The sequence below is a fragment of the Camellia sinensis genome, chromosome 8 (genome assembly GCF_055761805.1).
Source record: "Camellia sinensis isolate YWXY chromosome 8, ASM5576180v1, whole genome shotgun sequence".
Lineage (NCBI taxonomy): Eukaryota > Viridiplantae > Streptophyta > Magnoliopsida > Ericales > Theaceae > Camellia > Camellia sinensis.
In genome coordinates, this window is record NC_138968.1 from 190,368,900 (window position 1) to 190,390,065 (window position 21,166).

Below are 21,166 nucleotides of genomic sequence, written 5' to 3' on the forward strand. Positions count from 1 at the left end.
TAAATAGGTAGACCCCATCTACGATGTGATGTGTGATTGTGTTTGTTTGTTTTTTTTTTTAACTTAACAACAATGATAGGGATCATTAATTTTGGAACTCTAAAAAGACCACTAATGACAAGGCACTCAATAAAAAAAGAAAAAAAAATACAACACCAAGGTCAAAACAACAAATCATTTCTGGTGAGGCCCACTACCACATCATTAGTGATAGTACTAATTAGTGCTCTCACTCATTTTCCTCAGCTTAAACACTTTGCTTTTGTATTATCAGAAAAGAAAGGAAAAGACAATGATGCCCTTGATAATTTTCAAATTCCAAATTAAAAAGAGGACTTGATTACTAATATATATAGAACTGTGTGTGCGTTTGCAAACAGGAGAGAGAAAAAGACGGACCTTGCTCTTGTTCTTGGCTAACTGAGCCCACCACTCCCAACCGCAATTTCCCCTCAATGCTCCCCATGTTTGCCCTCTTTCCCCACTTCACTGTCACGTTCACACTCCTCACTCGTAAGAGAAATGCCATTTATATATTTAAAATTAGGACAAATTACATATACCTCCCTTAAAGTTTAGTTAAATTACAAATATCTTCTGAGATTTTAAAAATTTCAGATACTCCCCTGAGGTTTATATTTTCATAACAAATTGCCCTCTGAAATTTATATTTTCTTAACAATTTGCCCCCTAATTTGTTATGCAAATAATGCTTTCAGGAGGTATCTGTAATTTCTTAAAGCTCAGGGAGGTATCTGTAATTTTGTTAAACCTCAAGGGGATATATGTAATTTGCCCTTAAAATTATAAGTAAATAGTATTGAATCAAGTAGGATGAACTATATGTAACTAAAAAAAAAAAAAAAAGGATAAGATCAACTATTACGAAATTTAAATTTAATAATAAATAATATTGAACCAATATTCTAATGTTGGTACAACATCTTTTGTATGATCAATAGTTAGTTATTCTGTCATCTAATATGAATTTAACACGTAAATTACGTACAATTGAGAGATTATGTATTATAAAGCTCACTTTGTTATGTTTGAGTTTTTCAATCATATAGATCATCTCGATACTATGTGCTTTTCGACAACATGAGACTAGTGAGATTCGATCTAAGAAGTTGTTCCACGACCTGCCTATCGAGTTATTTGATGATTTGTGATTTATTTCCTATCCCTTCCAATTATAATTCAAGTTACACATATTTTTTGAATTCTTTGCATATGTTGTTTTTTCAAAATTTAGTTTCTTTTTAATAGTTCATGAAATTTAAATTTTAGCACCCACCCAATAATAATTTGCATATTATCACAATTCTAACTTATAACATATTAGAAAAATTAATAATTATATAGATAAACATACAATAATATTTTAGGATATGTGTCCCTTAAATCTCTCTATAAATGATAAACGAGAAAAAATAAAAATAAAAAAAATATTATAAATTTTAAATTTTTTACAAAATAAATAATTAAATATCACAACAATATTTAATAATTTACTTAATAATAAATTTAATATTCCTCACATCGCCCAAAAACAAAGTCCATAAACAAGATTCATACTATATCATTTAGCGAGCGGATCCTCTAGAGTAACTCTCTAGAGTGATCTCCTAAAGTGGATGATCGGACGGCTGTGGTTAAGCCTCACCAAAACGACGTCGTTTTGGTGAAGACTTTCAAAAAAAAAAAAAAAAAAAAAGAAAACCCAGATTTGGGGAGAGGAAGAAGAAGAAAAAAATTTGCAGAGTTGTAGAGTTGCAGATTGAGAGGGAGGAGGAAGAAGAAGAAAATGGATTTGAGAGAAACCGGAAGAAAACAGATTTGAGGAAGAAGAAAACTCTGGGTTTGAGAGAAAATGGGTGGATTTGCAGAGAAAATGGGTTTGAGAGATGAAGAAGAAAATGAAAGTTCATCCATGGCGATGAACTTCTTGAGAGACCAAACCCATTAACCCTCTCGACTCGATCTGCAACTCTGCAACTCTGCAATTTTTTTTTTTTTTTGGGTCTGGCTCACAGAAGAAAATGGAAGTTCATTTTCTTCTTCCAGTTGGCACAGCAAAAAAATTTTTCTTCTTCAAATCCATTTTTTTCCTTAAACAGAGTCTGCTGTGTTGGCGATGAACTTCCATTAACCCATTGGGAGACTCTGCTGTGTTGGTTAGGATCTCCTAAACCCACTAATCTGCTGTGTTGCTTCCTCTGCTGTGTTGGCGATGAACTTCCTCATCCCCTCTCTCGATCTGCAAATCTGCAAATTCAGATTTTTTTTTTTTTTTTTTGGGTACCAAAACGACGTCGTTTTGTCTAGCATCATCTCAGCCTTTGATTCCGTTAATGGGACACGTGTCGCTCTACGAAGGATCACTCTAGAGGATCACTTCACCGGATCACTCTAGAGGATCCGGACGCTATGATTTATATAGACGCACGACAACATCACTCTCTCCTCTCTCCCTCTCTCTCTCTCTTTCTGTGAGTTTCAGAGAATGGCAAAGCTTAACCTCTCTCCCACTCTCTCACTTCCTCTCATTTTCTCTCTCTGTTTTTTCTTCCCCATTCCTTCTTCATTTTCCGATACGGGTTCCATCGGAGTAAACTACGGCCGCATCGCAGACAATCTTCCACCACCATCCCAAGTAGTTCAACTCCTCAAGTCCCAAGGCCTGAACCAGGTCAAGCTCTACGACTCCGACCCGGCGGTCCTCACAGCCCTCTCCGGTTCAGGCATTTCCGTCACCGTCGCTCTCCCCAACGAGCTCCTCTCCTCTGCCTCCTCCAGCCAATCATTCACCGACAAGTGGGTCCAAACCAACATCGTCCCTTACCACCCCTCAACCCAAATCGAATCCATCGCCGTAGGAAATGAAGTCTTCGCCGACCCAAACAACACAACCCAATTCCTCGTACCCGCCATGAAAAACGTCTATTTCTCACTCGTAAAATTCAACCTCGACAAATCGATTAAAATCTCATCTCCCATAGCCCTCTCTGCTCTCCAAACTTCGTACCCATCATCATCTGGTTCGTTCAAACCGGACCTGATCGAACCGGCGATCAAACCCATGTTGAATTTCTTGAAAAAAACCGGGTCCTACCTCATGGTCAATGCGTACCCATTTTTCGCTTACTCGGCCAACACAGATGTCATATCCATAGATTACGCTCTGTTTCGGGACGCGCAAGGTGTGGTGGACTCAGGCAATGGGCTTCGCTACACCAGCCTCTTCGACGCCCAAATCGACGCCGTTTTCGCCGCCATGAACGCTTTGCAATACGACGACGTTAAGATGGTGGTCTCTGAGACTGGTTGGCCTTCGAAGGGTGACGAGAACGAAGACGGTGCGAGCGAAGACAATGCGGCGTCGTATAATGGGAATCTGGTGCGTAGAGTGCTCACTGGCGGTGGGACCCCCCTTAGGCCCAACGAGCCTCTTAACGTCTTTTTGTTTGGGCTTTTCAATGAGGACCAAAAGCCCGGGCCTACTTCGGAGAGGAATTATGGGCTTTTCTATCCTGATGAGGAGAGAGTTTATGATGTGCCCCTCACACTGGAGGCTTTGAACAGTGGAGAGTTGACGCCGGTAAACAGGAGTATGGCTCCGGTGGTGGCACCGTCTCCCGGCGATGATGTGATGGTGAGTTTGGTGGGGCAGACATGGTGCGTGGCCAATGGGGAGGTTGGGTTCGAGAAGTTGCAAGTGGCGCTCGATTATGCTTGTGGCGAAGGAGGGGTTGATTGCGCTCCGATTCAACCTGATGCCCCGTGTTATAATCCAAATACATTGGAAGCCCACGCTTCGTACGCTTTTAATAGTTACTATCAAAAGATGGAACGTCGAGGTGGGACGTGTGACTTTGGTGGTGCAGGTTATGTGATTACTCAATCTCCTAGTAAGTGTTTTAACTTATGCTCTTTTTTGAACTAGTTTTAATCTATTCACCTATTTTTTCCTAATAGTATTAATTAGGGTGTTAAATTAGTGATTTTATTGGCCTAATTAATGTTAATTATTCAAAAAATTCAAACACCATGACATTATAAATCAATCATATAATGAAAATTCTAACTAGTTATTAAGTAACTAAGAAACAAAGAAAAACTTGTTTAACATATGTTGCAAATTTGTTAACGTTGAGTACCATATAGATTCTTGGAAATTTTTCCTAATGAATAAAACAAATTAGCTCAAGAAAATTGGGTTGTAGTTGATTGATTAATGCATGGTCATTTACTGTCATATAGTGAAGAAAAATTGGTCATTGTTGATTATTAATGCATGGTCATTTACAATTATTATTGTTATAATTTTAATTCATTAGTATCTTTGTCATTTGCTAACACGTCAATTTGGGGATAGACACTTCCTTAAGCTGTATACCTTTTCTTCTGTTTTTTTTTTCTTCAAAATTATTTAACAAAATCACCTTTTTACCAATTGAATTTTTTTTGTTAGTCTCAACTGTAAAAATATAAAATCACCTTAATGTTGTGTTTGGTTAAGGGATTTGAAGAGGGATTTGGAAAGGGAAATGGAAAAAGTAGGTGAAATATAAATAAAACATGCCTAAATTTCACATAGTTTCACACACCTTTTCCCTTTCCCTTTCCAAATCCCTCCCCAAATCCTCCAACCAAACACACCATAAGTAAATGCTACTGCTTATACTGCATACTAGCACCATTTCTAGAATAACATAGGTAGAAGTAATAATTGGATCATAATCTTCTCCATGGCTGTCATTACAAGTAATAAATGAAAATTCCTTAGATGATAAATAATTGTAAAAGAGTTATTTGAACAATTTAATATTTTAAACTCTAAAATAGTTAAAGATGTTTTAAAATCATAATGTTGTGACAATTTATAAATCATGAATTTTAAATTTGAATTACTTGTTGTAATCTCATGCATTGAAATGAAAATCTCCATTATAAGCTTGTGATAAGAAGGATATTAATTCATAATGATTGCAGAAATAATTATTTGTGAATTTTAATACAAAATTAAGAATAGTTGCTTCCTTAATTGATATCTACAGCTTACTGGTAATATGCATATATACATATACATACATCTAATTTTTTGTTTTTGTTTTTGTTTTTGTTTTGGTTTTCGGGCTAGTCGTCTCTCACACTTCAGTTTTTGTATTGCAGAGTTTGGCAGTTGCGAGTTTCCAACAGGGTATTGAGCGAGGAGAGATGAGAGCATCAAGATAGGCTCAGATATGAATTTGTTAGGTGTAGGCTTATTTTTATTTTATTTTTCTATCATATAGTTTCATTGTAATATTAATATCATTAGTTGGAGTGTGGTTTGTTCTAAGTTGGTTTCACTGTTTTCTTTCTATTTATTTTGAATTATTTCCCCATTGGAGTAATTATCATAACATTGTCACATACAACTATCACCATAATTGCATAATAATTACATTAAGAATAATGCTTGGGACCCCCTTTTGGGGGTCACCCCCTCATCCCCTTTGTCACGTGGCGGGTGGTGATTGGAGGAGCAGGAAAAAAAAAAAAAAAAAAAAAAAGAAAATGTAACCAATGAGAGAGAGAGGGGGTCAAAGGGGAGATGAATCATTGTTGGTTTCAGATTGTGGTTGATAACATTTTGAGATTCAAGGTGTGAACATATTTTTTTTTTTTTTTTTTTTTTGGGTTTCATGAGGGCCCAGTTGTTTGCCCATGAATTGTTGCCAAGCCCACCTCAATTTAAATACTCTGAACTCTCACTCATCGAAGTCCAACCCAATCTGTGTGTCTACCATGTTAGCAACTGTCCACATACCATTTATAAAATTATTTATATTTATATTTAAATCTTTTTTTTGAAAAATTATGTTAGAGTATTTGGTGCAGGTTTTGATTACAACTTATGAGGTGAAAATAGTTTTAAAGAAATTGATTATTACAAGGTAAGCGTAGAGAGAGGCAAAGTGGTGCTTTTAACATTTACTTTTGATTATCAATTTTAAATTTGAGAAAAATTGCGCTAAACAGACTTAGGATATGATACAAGACGAAATAGGGGGAGATGATTATTCTCTACCATTGAATAGAGTTGAAATAAGCAATATAACGAGGGATGGTATTGCTAATCTTAGGGTTTAATTGATTAACAATACTATCAATCTCAAATCTGAACTTTTTAAAGTGCATTGTCTATAGTGTATCATATATCGGCTCAAATCATCGGCGTTGTTTTGTTTGTTTTTGAGAAAAAGAAATCATAATTTTTTTTTTTTGAAAAATTAAAAATTAATTTGATAAAAATAAATATTAAAAAATATTTTTAAAATTATTTTTTGCCTCCCAAGAGATAAAATTATGTAAAAATGATAAGTATTTTTATTTCTTTCATCAAAATAATTTTTAATTTTTTTTTAAAACAAGTTCTTAAAAATCAAACAAAACATGGTAGTCATTTACAAATATTATAATAGTATAGATTTTATTTTTTTATTTTTATTATTTGGTTTATGGGGGTTGGTGACAGAGGTTGAGCATCTGAACATGTTGGCTCAGAAGGAAAGAAGCTTCAAGGGGGTAATGTTTCAGAGTTCAACAGAAAGTTCAAAGCTGTGAGGGATGGCTCTTCTCATTCCTCTGCCATTACCAGAAAAATAGTTAAAGCCACCATCGAATTTGAACCACAAAGGTCCCTCTACTCATCACTTTTATTCGAATGGGAATTGTTCCTTTTGCCAAATCTCCTAAATTTCAATTCAAATTCTCCGCCATCCACCATTAAATTCTTTAAAAAAAATAAATAGATCTAGCTCATGTAAGAGGCTTTATCACACAAAAAATTATTTGTTTGAACGGACTGAATAAGGGGGATTAGAATCTACCGGATTGTTAGTCTTAGGATACATTATCCCCAGACTATTTGGTTGACTAGATTTGTATTCCATATTTGTTTAGTTATGGGATTAGATGTCAGAAAATTACTATTGATTGAATAGGATATGAATCTTATGTTTGTTTAAGATATTATAGAGAATGATAAATGTTCAAATGACTATTTTACCCTTTTTAATTATTTACTAAGTAATAGTAATATTAAACATATCATTAATATTTTAATTATTTTTAACTAAATTAAATAAAAATGTATTTTATTTTATTTTATTTTATTTTTTACACACGAAAATAAATTTATGTTTTGAAAATTAAATAAATAAAATATCAATAAAAATATATGTTATTTTTTAATTAAAATTTTAAATAAATTTATTTTAAATAATAATAATAATAAAATAATAAAATTAAATAAAACATCTATTAAAATTTAAATAATGAAATTAAATAAAATATAAACAAATTTTAAAATAAAATATCTATAAAAAATTATTTTAAAAAATTAAATAACTAAAACATCAATAAAAATTAAATAAAATTATTTTATTTTTGAATTGAGACATTTAAATTTTATTTAATTTTACTAAATATAATACATAATTAAATAGAAGATAGTTAAAATGATTATTTCACCACCTAATCACATATCTCCCTTATCCCTCCATTTATGTCTCAACCCCCCATGGGACATAATAATCTAATGAATTTAGGACTAATAATCCAGTATAAAAATTTTAAATCAAACAATAAACTATTAATCCAAATAGACTAATAATCCAATCTCACCCCTCAATCCCTCAAAACAAACACTATCCTCGTTCTTGGCTCATAATGAGCCCACGGCTACTAGAGGAAAATTCATTCTAAAATAAAATAACAATACTATAAAACACATTCAATCCATAAATAAATTAATATTTTCTTTGCCTAAAGGTCCATACATCTTGTCCATAAGGACAACTTTATGCAAAATGACCAAAATACCCTATACATACATATATATATATATATATGTTATATACGCGGTAGATCTCACCCCTCGAAGCATCTCATATCTCTCTCTCTCTCTCTCTCTCTCTCTCTCTCTCATCTCCGACACAAACACACCGTCTCAATACCACTACCACTACCACTACCACTACCACTACCACTACTGCCCCCCTTTGCTCTAACACTACCGTTCTGGCGTCACCTTCTCGCAAACCTCCACTACATCCTTGCCACGTCGTTGCTCTCTTCTCTCTCTCTCTCTCTCTCTCTCTCTCTCATCTGATAGATTGTGAATGGTAAAGGCCCTCAGATCGATCTTCACCATCTGTCGCCGATTGAGTCCATTCATATGCTCATGTTCTAACAAATCTAAACAGATCTGAGGATGTTGGTGGCTTTGATCACAATGTCGGTTGCTTTGTGGAAATCGGAGACGATGCTGGCGGCGAAAAAAACATTTCTAAGACTGAGATCTGATTCATAGTTGTTCATAGTTGGATGTCACTAGTTTGAAATTTGCTAGGGTTAGGGTTTTGAATTTGGTACATACATATGTGTATATGTATGTATGTATGCAGGGACGGAACCAAAATTTTATTATTAAAGGGGCAAAAAAACAATACTTTTCATATATGTACAATACGATATATAAATTATATATATACATAGAAAGGAGGTCGTCCTCATTATATACTATAAAAGCAATCTCTAATGGGATAGAAATGTTTTTTTTGGTGAAAAATAGAAAGATTATGTAAGATGAAAGAAGAATAAGATATATATATATATATATATTTTACACTGGAGGGTCATTTTACATATAAAATAGTATATGTAGGAGCACGAAATAATCTTCTTGTATAATCTTGTTGATCAAGTTTGCACTCCTCCAAATGTCGTCGCTTTACTACCTGAAAACACAAACATGAGCTAACCGGCGGGTGTGTGTCAAAAATCCCTCAGATGCCTAAGTCAGTAACTAGACAATAGACAGTAAGCTCTGTGTATTCTAGAATAAGAATTGTGATTGTGATACCTGTCCATAGGTTCTGCTATGAGCTTTTATAGACTTGGCCAGGCCCAATCCTTGTAGGATTCCAACTCTCCTTATAAGAGTCCTCCTAAGAATCACACACTCAACTCACTACCAACCATGTGAGATGGTTTGCACAATCCTAGTAGGACTTTACTCTCCCTAACAAAGTCTTTCTAGGAGTCTCAAGCACAATGAAGAATGTCTATCATAATAGCACTCTGCTTTCCACCAACCAAGTAAGATGGTTACCTCATTTGTTTAAGCTGCTGCAACCTAACCGAGCTAGATTACCTCGGTCATATACTCAATTAAGTAATGAAATAGATAGCATTCGGCCGAGTTATACCAAGCTCGACCTACTTTCTCACCAACACCTCGGCTAACCACTAGGCCCACTTCTTTAGGTAGCTCGGTCCAAAGTACCTCTGCCCAGCTTGGAGTTCATACAACAGGGGACCGAGCTACTCGAAGCCCATACCTCGGCCCATAGTTCGGCTCAAATCCAAAATATGAGATGTCTTTTTGGCCTAAGACCGAGCTACACCAGCCCTTATCTCGGCCCATTGTACGACCCAACTTCCAAATAAGACTTTTCCTAGCTCGACCCAATTTGTTTACAAATTATCCTCTCAATTGCCCCTTAATTCCATCTGCGTAGCATGATTGAGATTATTTTTCCTCCAGCCGAGCTAAGAACGCCCTACTCTGACGAGCTAAAAAGTTGTTCGGTTTCACAGCTCGTTCGGTCCTAATAAGCCTTGTCAGTTGCTCAACATGTCCTTTGATTAATCTGGCATGTTTGATATGACGTCATTCCCAGGATATGTGACATGCCCCCATTATTCTCGTTCTCTTGTTACAACCGTTATGTACCTCCAAAAATTTGAACAGCCCCGCCTTTTTGCCTTCAACATTTATAACCTTCAAGTTCGCAATCGCACTAGAAGACGTTCTTTCTGTGTAACCGGGCTATATGTTCCACCTTTTGTAATAAAAAATTTCGATCTCTTTGCTCAGTTACTGTGTTTCTTTTTCAATGTTTTGCATCATTCCGACTGTATGCCTAGCCGAACTAATTAGTTTGGCCTTACCTGATCCTGCCAACCTACTTTGGCCGGGATATGCATCTTGGCTGAAGAATCCAAAAAAATTTGTTGGTCAAATCTGCCAACCTACTTTGGCGGAGGTAACTGTCATCCCAGCCAAAGAGTGCAAAAATTTTATTGGTCAAACCTGCCAACTTTTGTAAGCCTAGATCCTTATCTCAGCTGAAAAAAGCTAAATGTTGGTTATTCCTGCCAACCTGCTTGAGCCTAGATCCTGATCTCGGCTGAAAGGAGCTCAATATTGGTTATTTCGGCCAACGTTCTTCAACTTAGATCCTTATCTCGGCTGAAGAGAGCTAAATGTTGGTTATTCCTGCCAACCTTCTTCAGCCTAGATCCTGATCTCGGCTGAAGGGAGCTCAATGTTGGTTATTCCGGGCAACGTTCTTCAGCCTAGATCCTTATCTCGGCTGAAGAGAGCTAAATGTTGGTTATTCCTGCCAACCTTCTTCAGCCTAGATCTTGATCTCGGTTGAAGGGAGCTCAATGTTGGTTATTCCGGCCAACGTTCTTCAGCTTAGATCCTTATCTCGGCTGAAGATATCTAAATGTTGGTTATTCCTGCCAACTTTCTTCAGTCTAGATCATGATCTCGGCTGAAGGGAGCTCAATGTTGGTTATTCCGGCCAACGTTCTTCAGCGTAGATCCTTATCTGGACTGAAGAGAGCTAAATGTTTGGTTATTCCTACCAAACTTCTTAATTGCCCCCCAGTCAGGCAAAGACTTTTACGTGGTCGGTCCTACTTGTCAACCGTGTTAACCCTCGCCAAAGGCTTTTTGTTTGGTATCGCTGTTGTGCCAGACTCTTCCTCGGTGCGCGCCCCGTCTTCCTCTACCCAGATGTGTTGGTGCACTCTCTCCATCAGGGCTTTCATAGTAAGGGGTGGCGTCATTGTCATTGAATCCCTCAACTTATTGCTAGTCGGCAAACCTCGTTTGTACTGTGCGATAGCTAGGTTTGTGGGGGCAATCTCCAATCTGATTAAAAGTCTCCCAATACCGATTATTATAAGGCCTCAATGTTTCCTTCTTGCTCATATCTATGGAGAGAAACTGGTCAATCTCTACAGGTGTCTTGGTGTTTGTTCTGAATCTAGTCACAAATGCATCTGCTAGTTGCGCCCATGAAGCTATGCTACCTTCTGGGAACCTTTCAAACCATGTTAGACCCAGGTCATCAAGACTGGAAGGAAATATGATACACATTAGAGCCTCGTTTCGCCGATATACCGCCATAACCTGGCGAAAGTGGCGAAAGTGCATGTAGGGGTCAGACTTTCCCTCATAAATAGTGAATTTAGGGTGGTGGAATCCGGAGAGTAATGGTGCGTTCTCTATTGTCGGAATGAACGGCGAGCTCTGCAACCTTGCTAACGCTTTACATGTTGGTTCATAGGTGAGGCATGGCTCTAGCATTCCAACCTCGACACTTCCATATGTTCTTGGAGCCAACCGTTGTAGCGCGGAGACTCTGCGGGGGTCGCGAGCCTGAGTGTCTTCTCTCCTTCGAGCCTTTTCTTCAAGCACTGTCCGTAGGTCCGCCGACCTAGGCAACTCGGTGTGCCTAGATGTCGTTTGGTGTGAATGTGTGGGCCGATAGTTGCTTCCTTCTGTGTAAGACCTTTCTGTCCTCCTCCTCTTAGACCTGGAGTAACGAGTCTTGGAAGCCCTCGATTATGTATCGCCTGACCTGAGGCTTCTTCTTTCAGCTTGTGATGGTGTGACTTGTCTGTTACGATCTTCTAAGTGGCGAAGGTGCGCCCTGCTCTTGCCCACCTCTTCTTCCGCTGCCCCTTTGCCTTTTATCTAGCGCTTCATAGTCTCTATACCAGCCACCATTCTTCTTATTACTTCGTCTTGCTCCCTTACGCAATCTTCCAGAACCTAAGGATCTATCATCCGCCTCTGTCTATCAAGGTTTTGAGAACAGTGTAGACTTGAGCCCCATCTTTCTCGCACCTCTCTTTGTGGATTCCGTCGCTGGGGATCTAATTCCTCCATGGGTGCTACATAAGGCAAACCTTCGCGCCTTGCGCTCCCTCCCGGGGTCTGCCCATCAATAGTAAAATGTGGTATGTCTTCATTATGAGCCATTGATTTCAACTAAAGAGGAAAACTCGATCAAAAGGTTTTGTTCTTTGTGGTTTCCCACAGATGGCGCCAATTGTACGAGCACGAAATAATTTTCTCGTATAATCCTGTTGATCAAGTTTGCACTCCTCCAAACGTCGTCGCTTTACTACCTGAAAACATAAACGTAAGCTAACCGGCGGGTGTGTGCCGGAAACCCCTCCGATGCCTAAGTCAGCAACTAGACAATAGACAATAAGCTCTGTGTATTCTAGAATAAGAATTATGCTTGTGATACCTGTCCATAGGTCCTGGTATGAGCTTTTATAGACTTGGCCTGGCCCAATCCTAATAGAATTCCAATTCTCCTTATAAGAGTCCTCCTAGGAATCACACACCCTACTCACTACCAACCAAGTGAGATAGTTTTAGTTTGCACAATCCTAGTAGGACTTTACTCTCCCTAGCAGTCTCAAGCTAAATGAAGAATGTCTATCATAATAACACTCTGCTTTCCACCAACCAAGTAAGATGGTTACCTCATTTGTTTAAGCTGCTGCAATCTAACCGAGCTAGATTACCTCGGTCATATACTCAATTAAGTAATGAAGTAGATGGTATTCGGCCGAGCTATACCAAGCCCGGCCTCCTTTCTCACCAACACCTCGGCTAACCACCAGGCCCACTTGTTTAGGTAACCCGGTCTAAAGTACCTCTACCCAGCTTGGAGTTCATACAATAGGGGACCGAGCTACTCGAAGCCCATACCTCGGCCCATAGTTCGGCCCAAATCTGAAATGTCTTCTTGGCCTAAGACCGAGCTACACCAACCCTTATCTCGGCCCATTGCGCGGCCCAACTTCCAAAGAAGGCTTTTCCTAACTCGGCCCAATTTGTTTAAAAATTACCCTCTCAGTATATATTCTTAAAATATTACGACTCCTATAGCCTACTCCTAATTTCGTTTCATAATGTATGTATGCGTAGATCATATACATAGTTGTATATATATGTATGTACAGTTGAAAATCGTCCTCCATTGCCAGATTTGAAAACAGACCACCAGATTCTTCACTTTCGTCCACTTTTATATATATATATATTGATCTATTTCTTTTTTGCTTTTTTTTTTCTTAAACTTTTGCTAGCTTCATTTTACTCTCTGTTTTTTTGTTATACATACATGTATACTTAGAGTATATAAACACATTTCGCCGATCTTTTTTTTTTTTTTTTTTTTTTTTTTTGAAGTTTTCACCTCAGATCTGTTCCACCACCGGTCCAAACCACCGATTTGTTCAACTGAACAAATCTCTATTTTTAATTTTTTTTTTTCAGTTGTTGATTACTCCAGTTTTTAACTTGTTGATGATGATGATGGTGTTGAAACAGACACAGGAAAAAATTTGAATAGATAAGTGAGATCTTGTTCACAATTTGAACGGACAATAATAGTTTGTGAATTTTTGTGTAATATTTTTGTGTTGGCGGTGGATAATTTCAACATATAGAAAGATGGGCAAATTATATATACCCCTTGAGGTTTGGCTAAATTACAGATACTTTCCTGAGGTTTGAGAAATTACGAATTCCTCTCTGAATGTTATATTTGCATAAGAAATTAGGAGGTAATTTGTTATGAAATATAAACCTCAGGGGGCAAATTGTTATGAAAATACAAACCTCAAGGGGCGGAATGTAATTTCCGAAACCTCAGGGGTATCTGTAATTTAGCTAAACCTCGAGGGAGGATATGTAATTTGCCCTAGAAAAATTAGTCTGTAAATTTCAAATAATAAAAAAAATGGGCTTCAAAATTTGAGTAACAGATAAGAAATTATTATTTTAACAGATAAAAAAATTAAACAGATAATAGAATTTAGGAAAAAATAAACAGATAAATAGGATTTAGGAAAAAAAATAGAATAGATAGATAGAATTTAGGGGGAAAAATGAACAGATAGTTAAAAAACTTGAACATACAAAAAAAATTTTGAACAAAAAGTCAAATAGATAAAAATAAAAAATAAAAAAAAAAGTCAAGTGGGTAAAATTGAAAATAAAAATGTCACTTAGAACTTCTAACCAAACTATTTTACAAAGTGTGGATCTCTTCTCAATAAAAAAATATTAGCTGAATCTAATGCTTTTAACAATTGTTAAAGTGAACTTTTCAGTAATTTTTTCTACTACAAACTCATATGGCTCCATTTGGCAAGAGTTTTTTTTGGCTATTTTAGTCACAAAAGACAAAATAGGTTATTTTAGCCATAACAAACAAAGCATTACATTCAACCCATAATCATTATACTCTTCTCTCACAAAAAAAGTTAAAAAATCATTCCCAAATCAAATTTTTTAGCCAAACTAAAATAACTAAAAAAATTAAAAAGTCAACTTACTTCCCAAACGAATGCATGATTTATTTTTAAAAAGTCAAAATATAATCTAAATTTTATCCAAATGTAAAACCCACCGTATTACAATTTCATTTACCAGACATGGTCTTTGCTGTCTCATTTCTTGAATGAATAACAAGATATTAGATCGGAGTCACCAGTCTGCAATTAAGGCCTCCGCGAACCCGACCGGCAAAGTGTAACCGGGTGAGCCGGTACCAGTGGGGGAAGATCTTGACATATAGCGGGAGGGATGGATGTCTGTAACTGACAGGTGTCTGACGTGGTCAGCTATGTGGACCCCACACACCCACCCAACCCACGTCTCTCAAAGTTGGAGACTTTGCCTCCGTTTGGGAAGTGAGTTGGCTTTTTGGCTTTTTGACTTTTTTAGCTATTTTAGCCTGGGCTTAAAAGCTTGGTTTGGGAAGGGCTTTTTGACTTTTTGACTTTTTTGAGTTTTTTGTGAGAGAAGAATGTAATGATTATGGGTTGGATGTATGTTTTGTTTGTTATGGCTAAAATAGCCTATTTTGTTTTTTGTGGCTAAAATAGCCAAAAAAGCCCAAACCATGGCTTCCCAAACGAAGCCTTTGGGTCTAAGTTGGGTTTGTGGTTGGGTTTGCCTCTGATAGGGCCGTAGACGTAGTAGTAGGAAGGTGAGAGTTGAGCCGCGAAGTTGGGCCCACACTACAACGGGTACTTTTCTGGTGAGAAGTTATTCTGTGTTGTTGGGCCTATTTCTCAACTCACTCAGAGCCACCAAACATATAACGTAAGATCTGATTTTTTTAAATGTGAGTGGTAAATGAGATCTTGTGGCTTTGGAGAGAGTGTTAGGCAATGCCTGAAAGTACACGATGATGTTTCCTGGCGAGGGACTGTGTGCTTGGGCGGGTTACTCGTGGTGGGCCCGCACAGCATGGCTTGAGGATCTGGTGATAAGTTCTCAGGGGTACCTCTCTCTGCACTATCTTATGACATTTGTGTCCTTCTTGTTAATTACAACCAAAAAAAAAGAAAAAGAAAAAAGTGGACTTCTAGTGAAAAATACAATTTTAAAAATATAACTTCAAACGAAAAATGCAATGATAATATCACATCTCACATCATTAATGACGCATGATATCCACATTTAATAATAGATTATCATGTAGATGTAGATATATTAATGGTGTATTTGATTGGGGGATTTGGGGGGAATTTGAAAAGAAAAAGGAAAAAGGTGTGTGAAATTAGGTGAAATGTAAGTATATTTTATTCACATTTCACCTAACTTTTCCCTTTCCTTTTCAAATCCCTCCTCAAATCCTCCAACCAAACACAACATAAAGAAAAATGTTATATATTTCAAATAATCTATTAAATCTTTTACATAGGTGTGTGATTTATACAAATTCATATGTGTGTGAGTCTCACACTCATATGAGATATTTAGTAAAAAATTTGATAAATTATTTAAAATCTCTAGCATAAATCTATATGAAATCTCACTATTCTAATGTGAAATTTATTAAGTTATTAATTATATTGGATTAATAAAATTCATCCATTCACAAATTATTTTATTATTATTTGATAATATCTCGTTTTAACGTTTACATGGTATGACAATTATACTGAAATTTGTGGGACTATTTTGAGTTAAAAGTTGAATTATTGTTTTATGTTTCAACCTAGAGAGGATAAAAAAAAAAAAAAAAAAAATCATGGAAAAATATACAATCCTCCATTATGAGCTAAATAAATTTTAATTTTTTAAGGATTTTGGTAAATTCCTTATAAATCATGTGGAATTTTATATAATTTTTTTTTAAAAAAAATTGATAGTATAAATAAACAAAGATTTGTTACAATTAATTCTAAATAATTGAGTTGAATTTTATTTTATACCAAAAATATAGGTGTAGAAGAAGATGAATTTATTGTGCAAAGTCCATGAATTGAACAAGAGTGCTCTTATTAGCACTTGTTTAATTTCTTTGCACTCTTAGGCCTCGTTTTGTAATAGGTTATTTTAATAATTTTTTGATTAAAATATGAGGTAAAAAAATTAATATATTTGAGATGATTTTTTAACTTTTTATGAAAAGATGTGCAAAAAGTAGAGATAAAATAAAATATTTGATTTTTCGGTATAGGTTATTGGCTTTTTAATTTTTTTTAGTAACTTTTTAACTTTTAGGCTAAAACAACCAGTTGCCAAACAAGGCCTTAATTTTCACCTTTTTTTTTTAATTTTTTAATTTACAATTATATTCTAAAGTAAAATTATATTAAAGGACAACTTTTAATGGAATACTCACCCACCAACTGAAAATAAATAGAATGACATTCTACAATATTGTACACCCACCTGCATCCCCATCTATATATATATATATATATTCATTACCAATCTAAACCTTGATCGTATTTTTTTTCATCACCGTCCTAAACCCACATATTTATCTTCAATGAAAAATATTTGAAACTACCTAACCAGTTAACATTTTGTTCAGTGGTTTCAAATGTGTTTGGTGTTCCAAATCAGTTAATATTGCAAACAATTCTATTACAGACTCCGAGTTTCTTCATTTATGATCGTTTTCACCATTCGATGATATTTATAGAGTAATGAAATACGATGACAACAACTATGACCGGGTTGGCATTGCATTGGTAAGTTTTTGGGGTACTTACGTGTAGGTCTTAATAAGTAGAATTATTGTCTAACAAGTCCTATGAAAAAAATTTGTTATAAAAAAAGTCACTAATTGTAAGTTTTAACGACAATTTATAAAAATAATGACAAAAAAAGTCACTAATTGTCAATTTTAACGACATATATAAAAAATTGTCAAAAAAAATTATTTTTAACGACAATTTTACCAAGACTTATTTTCAATAGGACTTGATAGGAATTAAGTCTAACTATTAGAACCTATTGGTAGTTTACCCTAAGTTTTATCTATTTTGCATTTATGATTCTGGATCGTTTTTGGTTCGATGCTGGTTTGTCGACTATTAAGGTTTGTTCAGTAATACAATGTTGAATAAAAACATTTAGTTCAATAACATAGTGTTGAACATAAACATTTTGTTCGGGGCTGGAATACCGAACGGTTCTATTTTGTAAGATTTTTCACTTGTTTGTGTTTTTCTGAGAGTTTTTCTCTCTAAAACCCCCTATATCGAGGGTTTACTCCGAAATAAACAAAAAAAATTAATATGTTATGGGAGTTGGAAGTTACCTAAGAGAAGAAGAAAAAGATCATCAAAGAGATTTTTGAAGAGATTTTCGACTGAGATACCATTGTTCACAGTGACCAAGAGAAAGTGACCATCATTTTTGAGAGGAGGAAAAGAGAGGGACAATCAATTCGTCTCTTAATTGTTTATTATTCTCAATTGTCTCTCAATCATTCATCGTTTACGAAGAGAAGAAAAAAAGAGAGTGCAAAATTAGGTAGGTGTGTACTTGGTGTGATGATATTATGAATATGGGTAAAATTTGTATTAAATGAAGTGTTTAAAGAAATCTTATCAAAATTTAGAATTTAAAATAGGAGTTCAAAAAAATGAAAGATCCAAATAAATTAAATATGTACTAATAGCAACCCTTGTGAACAAACTTCTTCTTGTCTTCTGTTAGGCTTATGTTGGTTTGTGAGAACTCAAAGTGGGGTACTATATTAGACTTGTTGATTTTCAGGCTCAGTTTATTTTCAGAGGTAGAATGGAAGAGATTGATAATGTGGGGATTGTTAGTAAGGTCATGTTTGTTTGGGTGGACATGTGCTTGGGATTGGACTAATAGTCCAATAAAATTATTAATCCGATGTGTGGAGAAGTGATTTGGAAATACTCTTCAAATTCTGGGGGACGCTCGTAATCCTCTGCTAGTCACCTGAAAAGGAATAAACACTCCGGTCGGGGGTGCTGAAATTAGCACTCCGACGGGCAAGTCAGTCTCTACACTCAAGATTGCTTGTATTCTAAGTTAAGCATAATAGTTCTCACATACCTCTTTTTGGTTGATGTTCTTCTATTTATATCTTTTCTTTCTTGGGCCTTGGGATTGGGCCCATCTTCAATTCGGCATTCGGCTCCTTTTGCAGCAGACTGCTTTCCACTCGGCCCTTTACCCAATCGGCCTTTCGACCGAATAGGGTAGGAGGCCGAATATGTGGGGCGAAGCCGAACACTATATTTATATTCCAGCTTTCCAAGTTCATCTATTTGGCCTCTTTACGATCCCCATTATTCAGCTCCCACAATTGCCCCCAAACACCCCACTAATGACAGTTGGTTGGAGTGTTTGGTTTTGAACTCGAAAAGTTAAGACCGAAATTCGGCGGCTGACCTCATTCCAATGAAGATTTCTGAGCACACGCTTCTCGGTTATCATTTCAACTTCCCGCCCCTTCGTACACTTCTATTTATTATGATTTAAAATTTAGACGTCCTTTCAAATACATACACTTTCAGATACTTGTTGCTGGCCTTCCTTCCAAACTATCTCTGCAACTTCCTTTGTTTCACAATCTTCTTTGTCTCTTATAAGTTTTCTCTATCTCTGCTCTAAATCCTTTTTCCTAGCTTGTTTTTAGTTTAGAATATATCTATAAACTGAAGAAAATGACAAAACATTTGAAAGATCTCCTCTCTTCAGATCTAATTTCTGGCTTCCGACGCCATTTTTCTATTCCTGATGACGTCCGTCTGTCTCTGGTGACAAATGGCACCCTCGATATGGAGAGGGCTAACGAAACCACGATCGTTTTCCCTCTCCTATCAATCGCAAAGGGTGGAGTCCGATTCCCCCTTCACACACTCCTTAGGGCTGTGCTCTGCCATTGGGGTCTAATTCCTTCCCAACCCAATGTCAATTTCTTTAGAGTAATAATGGGGATTGTAGGGCTAAACCGTCGCCTTAGGATCAACCTCGGCATTCCTGCTATTCGGCATTGTTATGCCTTGGCCAAGTCTTTCGGTCGGCACGGTCGTTATTTCCTTAGGGCCAAGGACACCGATCATCAACTAGTGACTATGCTTTCCAGTTCTAGGAAGCGAGTCGATAACGTTATGGTCGTTGTCCAAGGAAACTGGGAATTCGGTGAAGGCGAGGATCGCCTCGATCTTATTCCTAGGCGGAGGGGCGAACCAAGTGGCCGTATAGCCTGTTGTGTTTATTTTTCCTTTTGTTATATTTGTAAAGCTTCACTTTTGAGACCTAATGGTTTTGCTTGTGCAGGAAACGATCTGAAGAAAGTTTTGACCTCAACCAACGATGCCATTCTTTTGGAGATAAAAGTTGCTTTGAAATACCTCGGCCGTCCAAGCCTTTAGAAACAAGGGAGGGCGGCCCATATTCTGCTTCAATACGAGCCGACGTACACGACTTTCTCAGCAGCAGAAAATATCCCGATTCCAAGGGGCGAGGAGTTTCCAACGGCTCTTATTTTGACCAACTTCAAAAACTTGCACCAAATCGGTTTCGAAGGATTCGACTCAGAGCGCGCAGAAAAGGTCGCTGACGAATCAGGCCAGTTGGAAGCTAAAGCCGACGAGGATTTAAGGCTAGCGTTTGAAGAAGTCGGCCTCAATCCAGCGAACACTCCGTCCACCTCAGGTCGAGGGGAAGGTTACGACGACGTCTTTAACGGATAGAGGATCTTCCCGGCACGTTCCCTGAAGATATGGCCGGCTTGTCACTTACAAAGCTTGCTAAAAAGGCCAATGCCGAACGCATGGCCGCGCGGCGGAGAGCGGAGGCCATTCGAGCGGAGGCCAATCAATCCGAAGTGCCGTCCGTCGCAAATGTTGAGCCGCCCCTGCCTATTATGGAGGAGGCGATTCAAGTACGAGATGCCGAGTTGGAGCCGATCGTGCCAGCAAATGACCAGGCTGAGCGACGCTCGGAGAAGCATCCTGTCGATGATGAGGCTGGGTCTGAGGAAGAGCCTGCCGACAAACGGCCACGTTTAGAGGAGTCGGATACAGTTGTGCCTTTTGTGGTTCAACCAAAAGTAAGAAACATGCTGACCTCCTCTGACGCGTCAGCTATAAAAGACCCAGCCGTTGCGCTCGGCCTGGCCTCATCAGTCTCATTGCCGTCTGACAAGGCCACTTTCCGCTCGGAGCCAGACGATTTAGCGTTAGCCGCTCAATCGGCTCTTTTGGTAAACATCTTGCTCTTGTCTTTCCTTTTTGTGCATATATGTTTGGATTTAACCTCTTGCTCCTGTTTTGCAGATGGTCGGAAAGATAGCCGAGATAGGCCACTGCCAGCACGACGCCATCAAACGAATTGGCCGTTTACAAACCGAAGTTGAGGGCCAAAGGAGCCGTGTCGAGCTTGAGGCCCTGAGGGCGAAAATGGAAGCTGCCAGGGCCGAGGCCGAGTTGGAGAGGGCCAAAAATGCGGACCTACTCAGATTGGTTGCCAAGCAAAGGGCGGACAAGAGCGAAGCTGCGCTTAAGTTAGCCCAAGAGGCAATCGCCAAACTTGAGGTGGACTTGGCGGAATCAAAAGCGGCAATGGAGGTAGCCGACGTTGAAGTTTCAAAGGCCTATGAGGCCGGGGAAGGTGCTGCCCTCAAAAATTACGTTCAAGAAGTCCCCAAATTTGAGAATCAGGGATTCAAACACGGCTGGCTCAAAGCCCTTGCTGCTGCTAATGTGACATTGGCTA

At 37.4% G+C, this 21,166-nt stretch overlaps 1 protein-coding gene across 1 annotated transcript; it reads left to right on the forward strand.

Moving 5' to 3' along the window:
* Nucleotides 1-2,464: 2,464 nt before the first annotated feature.
* LOC145797385 (glucan endo-1,3-beta-glucosidase 12-like) lies at nucleotides 2,465-5,403 on the forward strand. The gene is made up of 2 exons (XM_082884397.1): nucleotides 2,465-3,911; nucleotides 5,176-5,403. The coding sequence occupies exons 1-2, from the start codon at nucleotides 2,507-2,509 to the stop codon at nucleotides 5,208-5,210; spliced, it is 1,440 nt and encodes a 479-aa protein (XP_082740523.1). The 5' UTR covers nucleotides 2,465-2,506; the 3' UTR covers nucleotides 5,211-5,403.
* The last annotated feature ends 15,763 nt before the right edge of the window (nucleotides 5,404-21,166 follow it).

What these genes read in the sequence shown, in the direction of transcription:
- LOC145797385 (XM_082884397.1), top strand. Translation starts at nt 2,507, where the DNA reads ATGGCAAAGCTTAACCTCTCTCCCACTCTCTCACTTCCTCTCATTTTC. An exon ending in TGTGATTACTCAATCTCCTA is followed by an intron (nt 3,912 to 5,175) that starts GTAAGTGTTTTA and finishes TTTGTATTGCAG; the next exon opens with AGTTTGGCAGTTGCGAGTTT.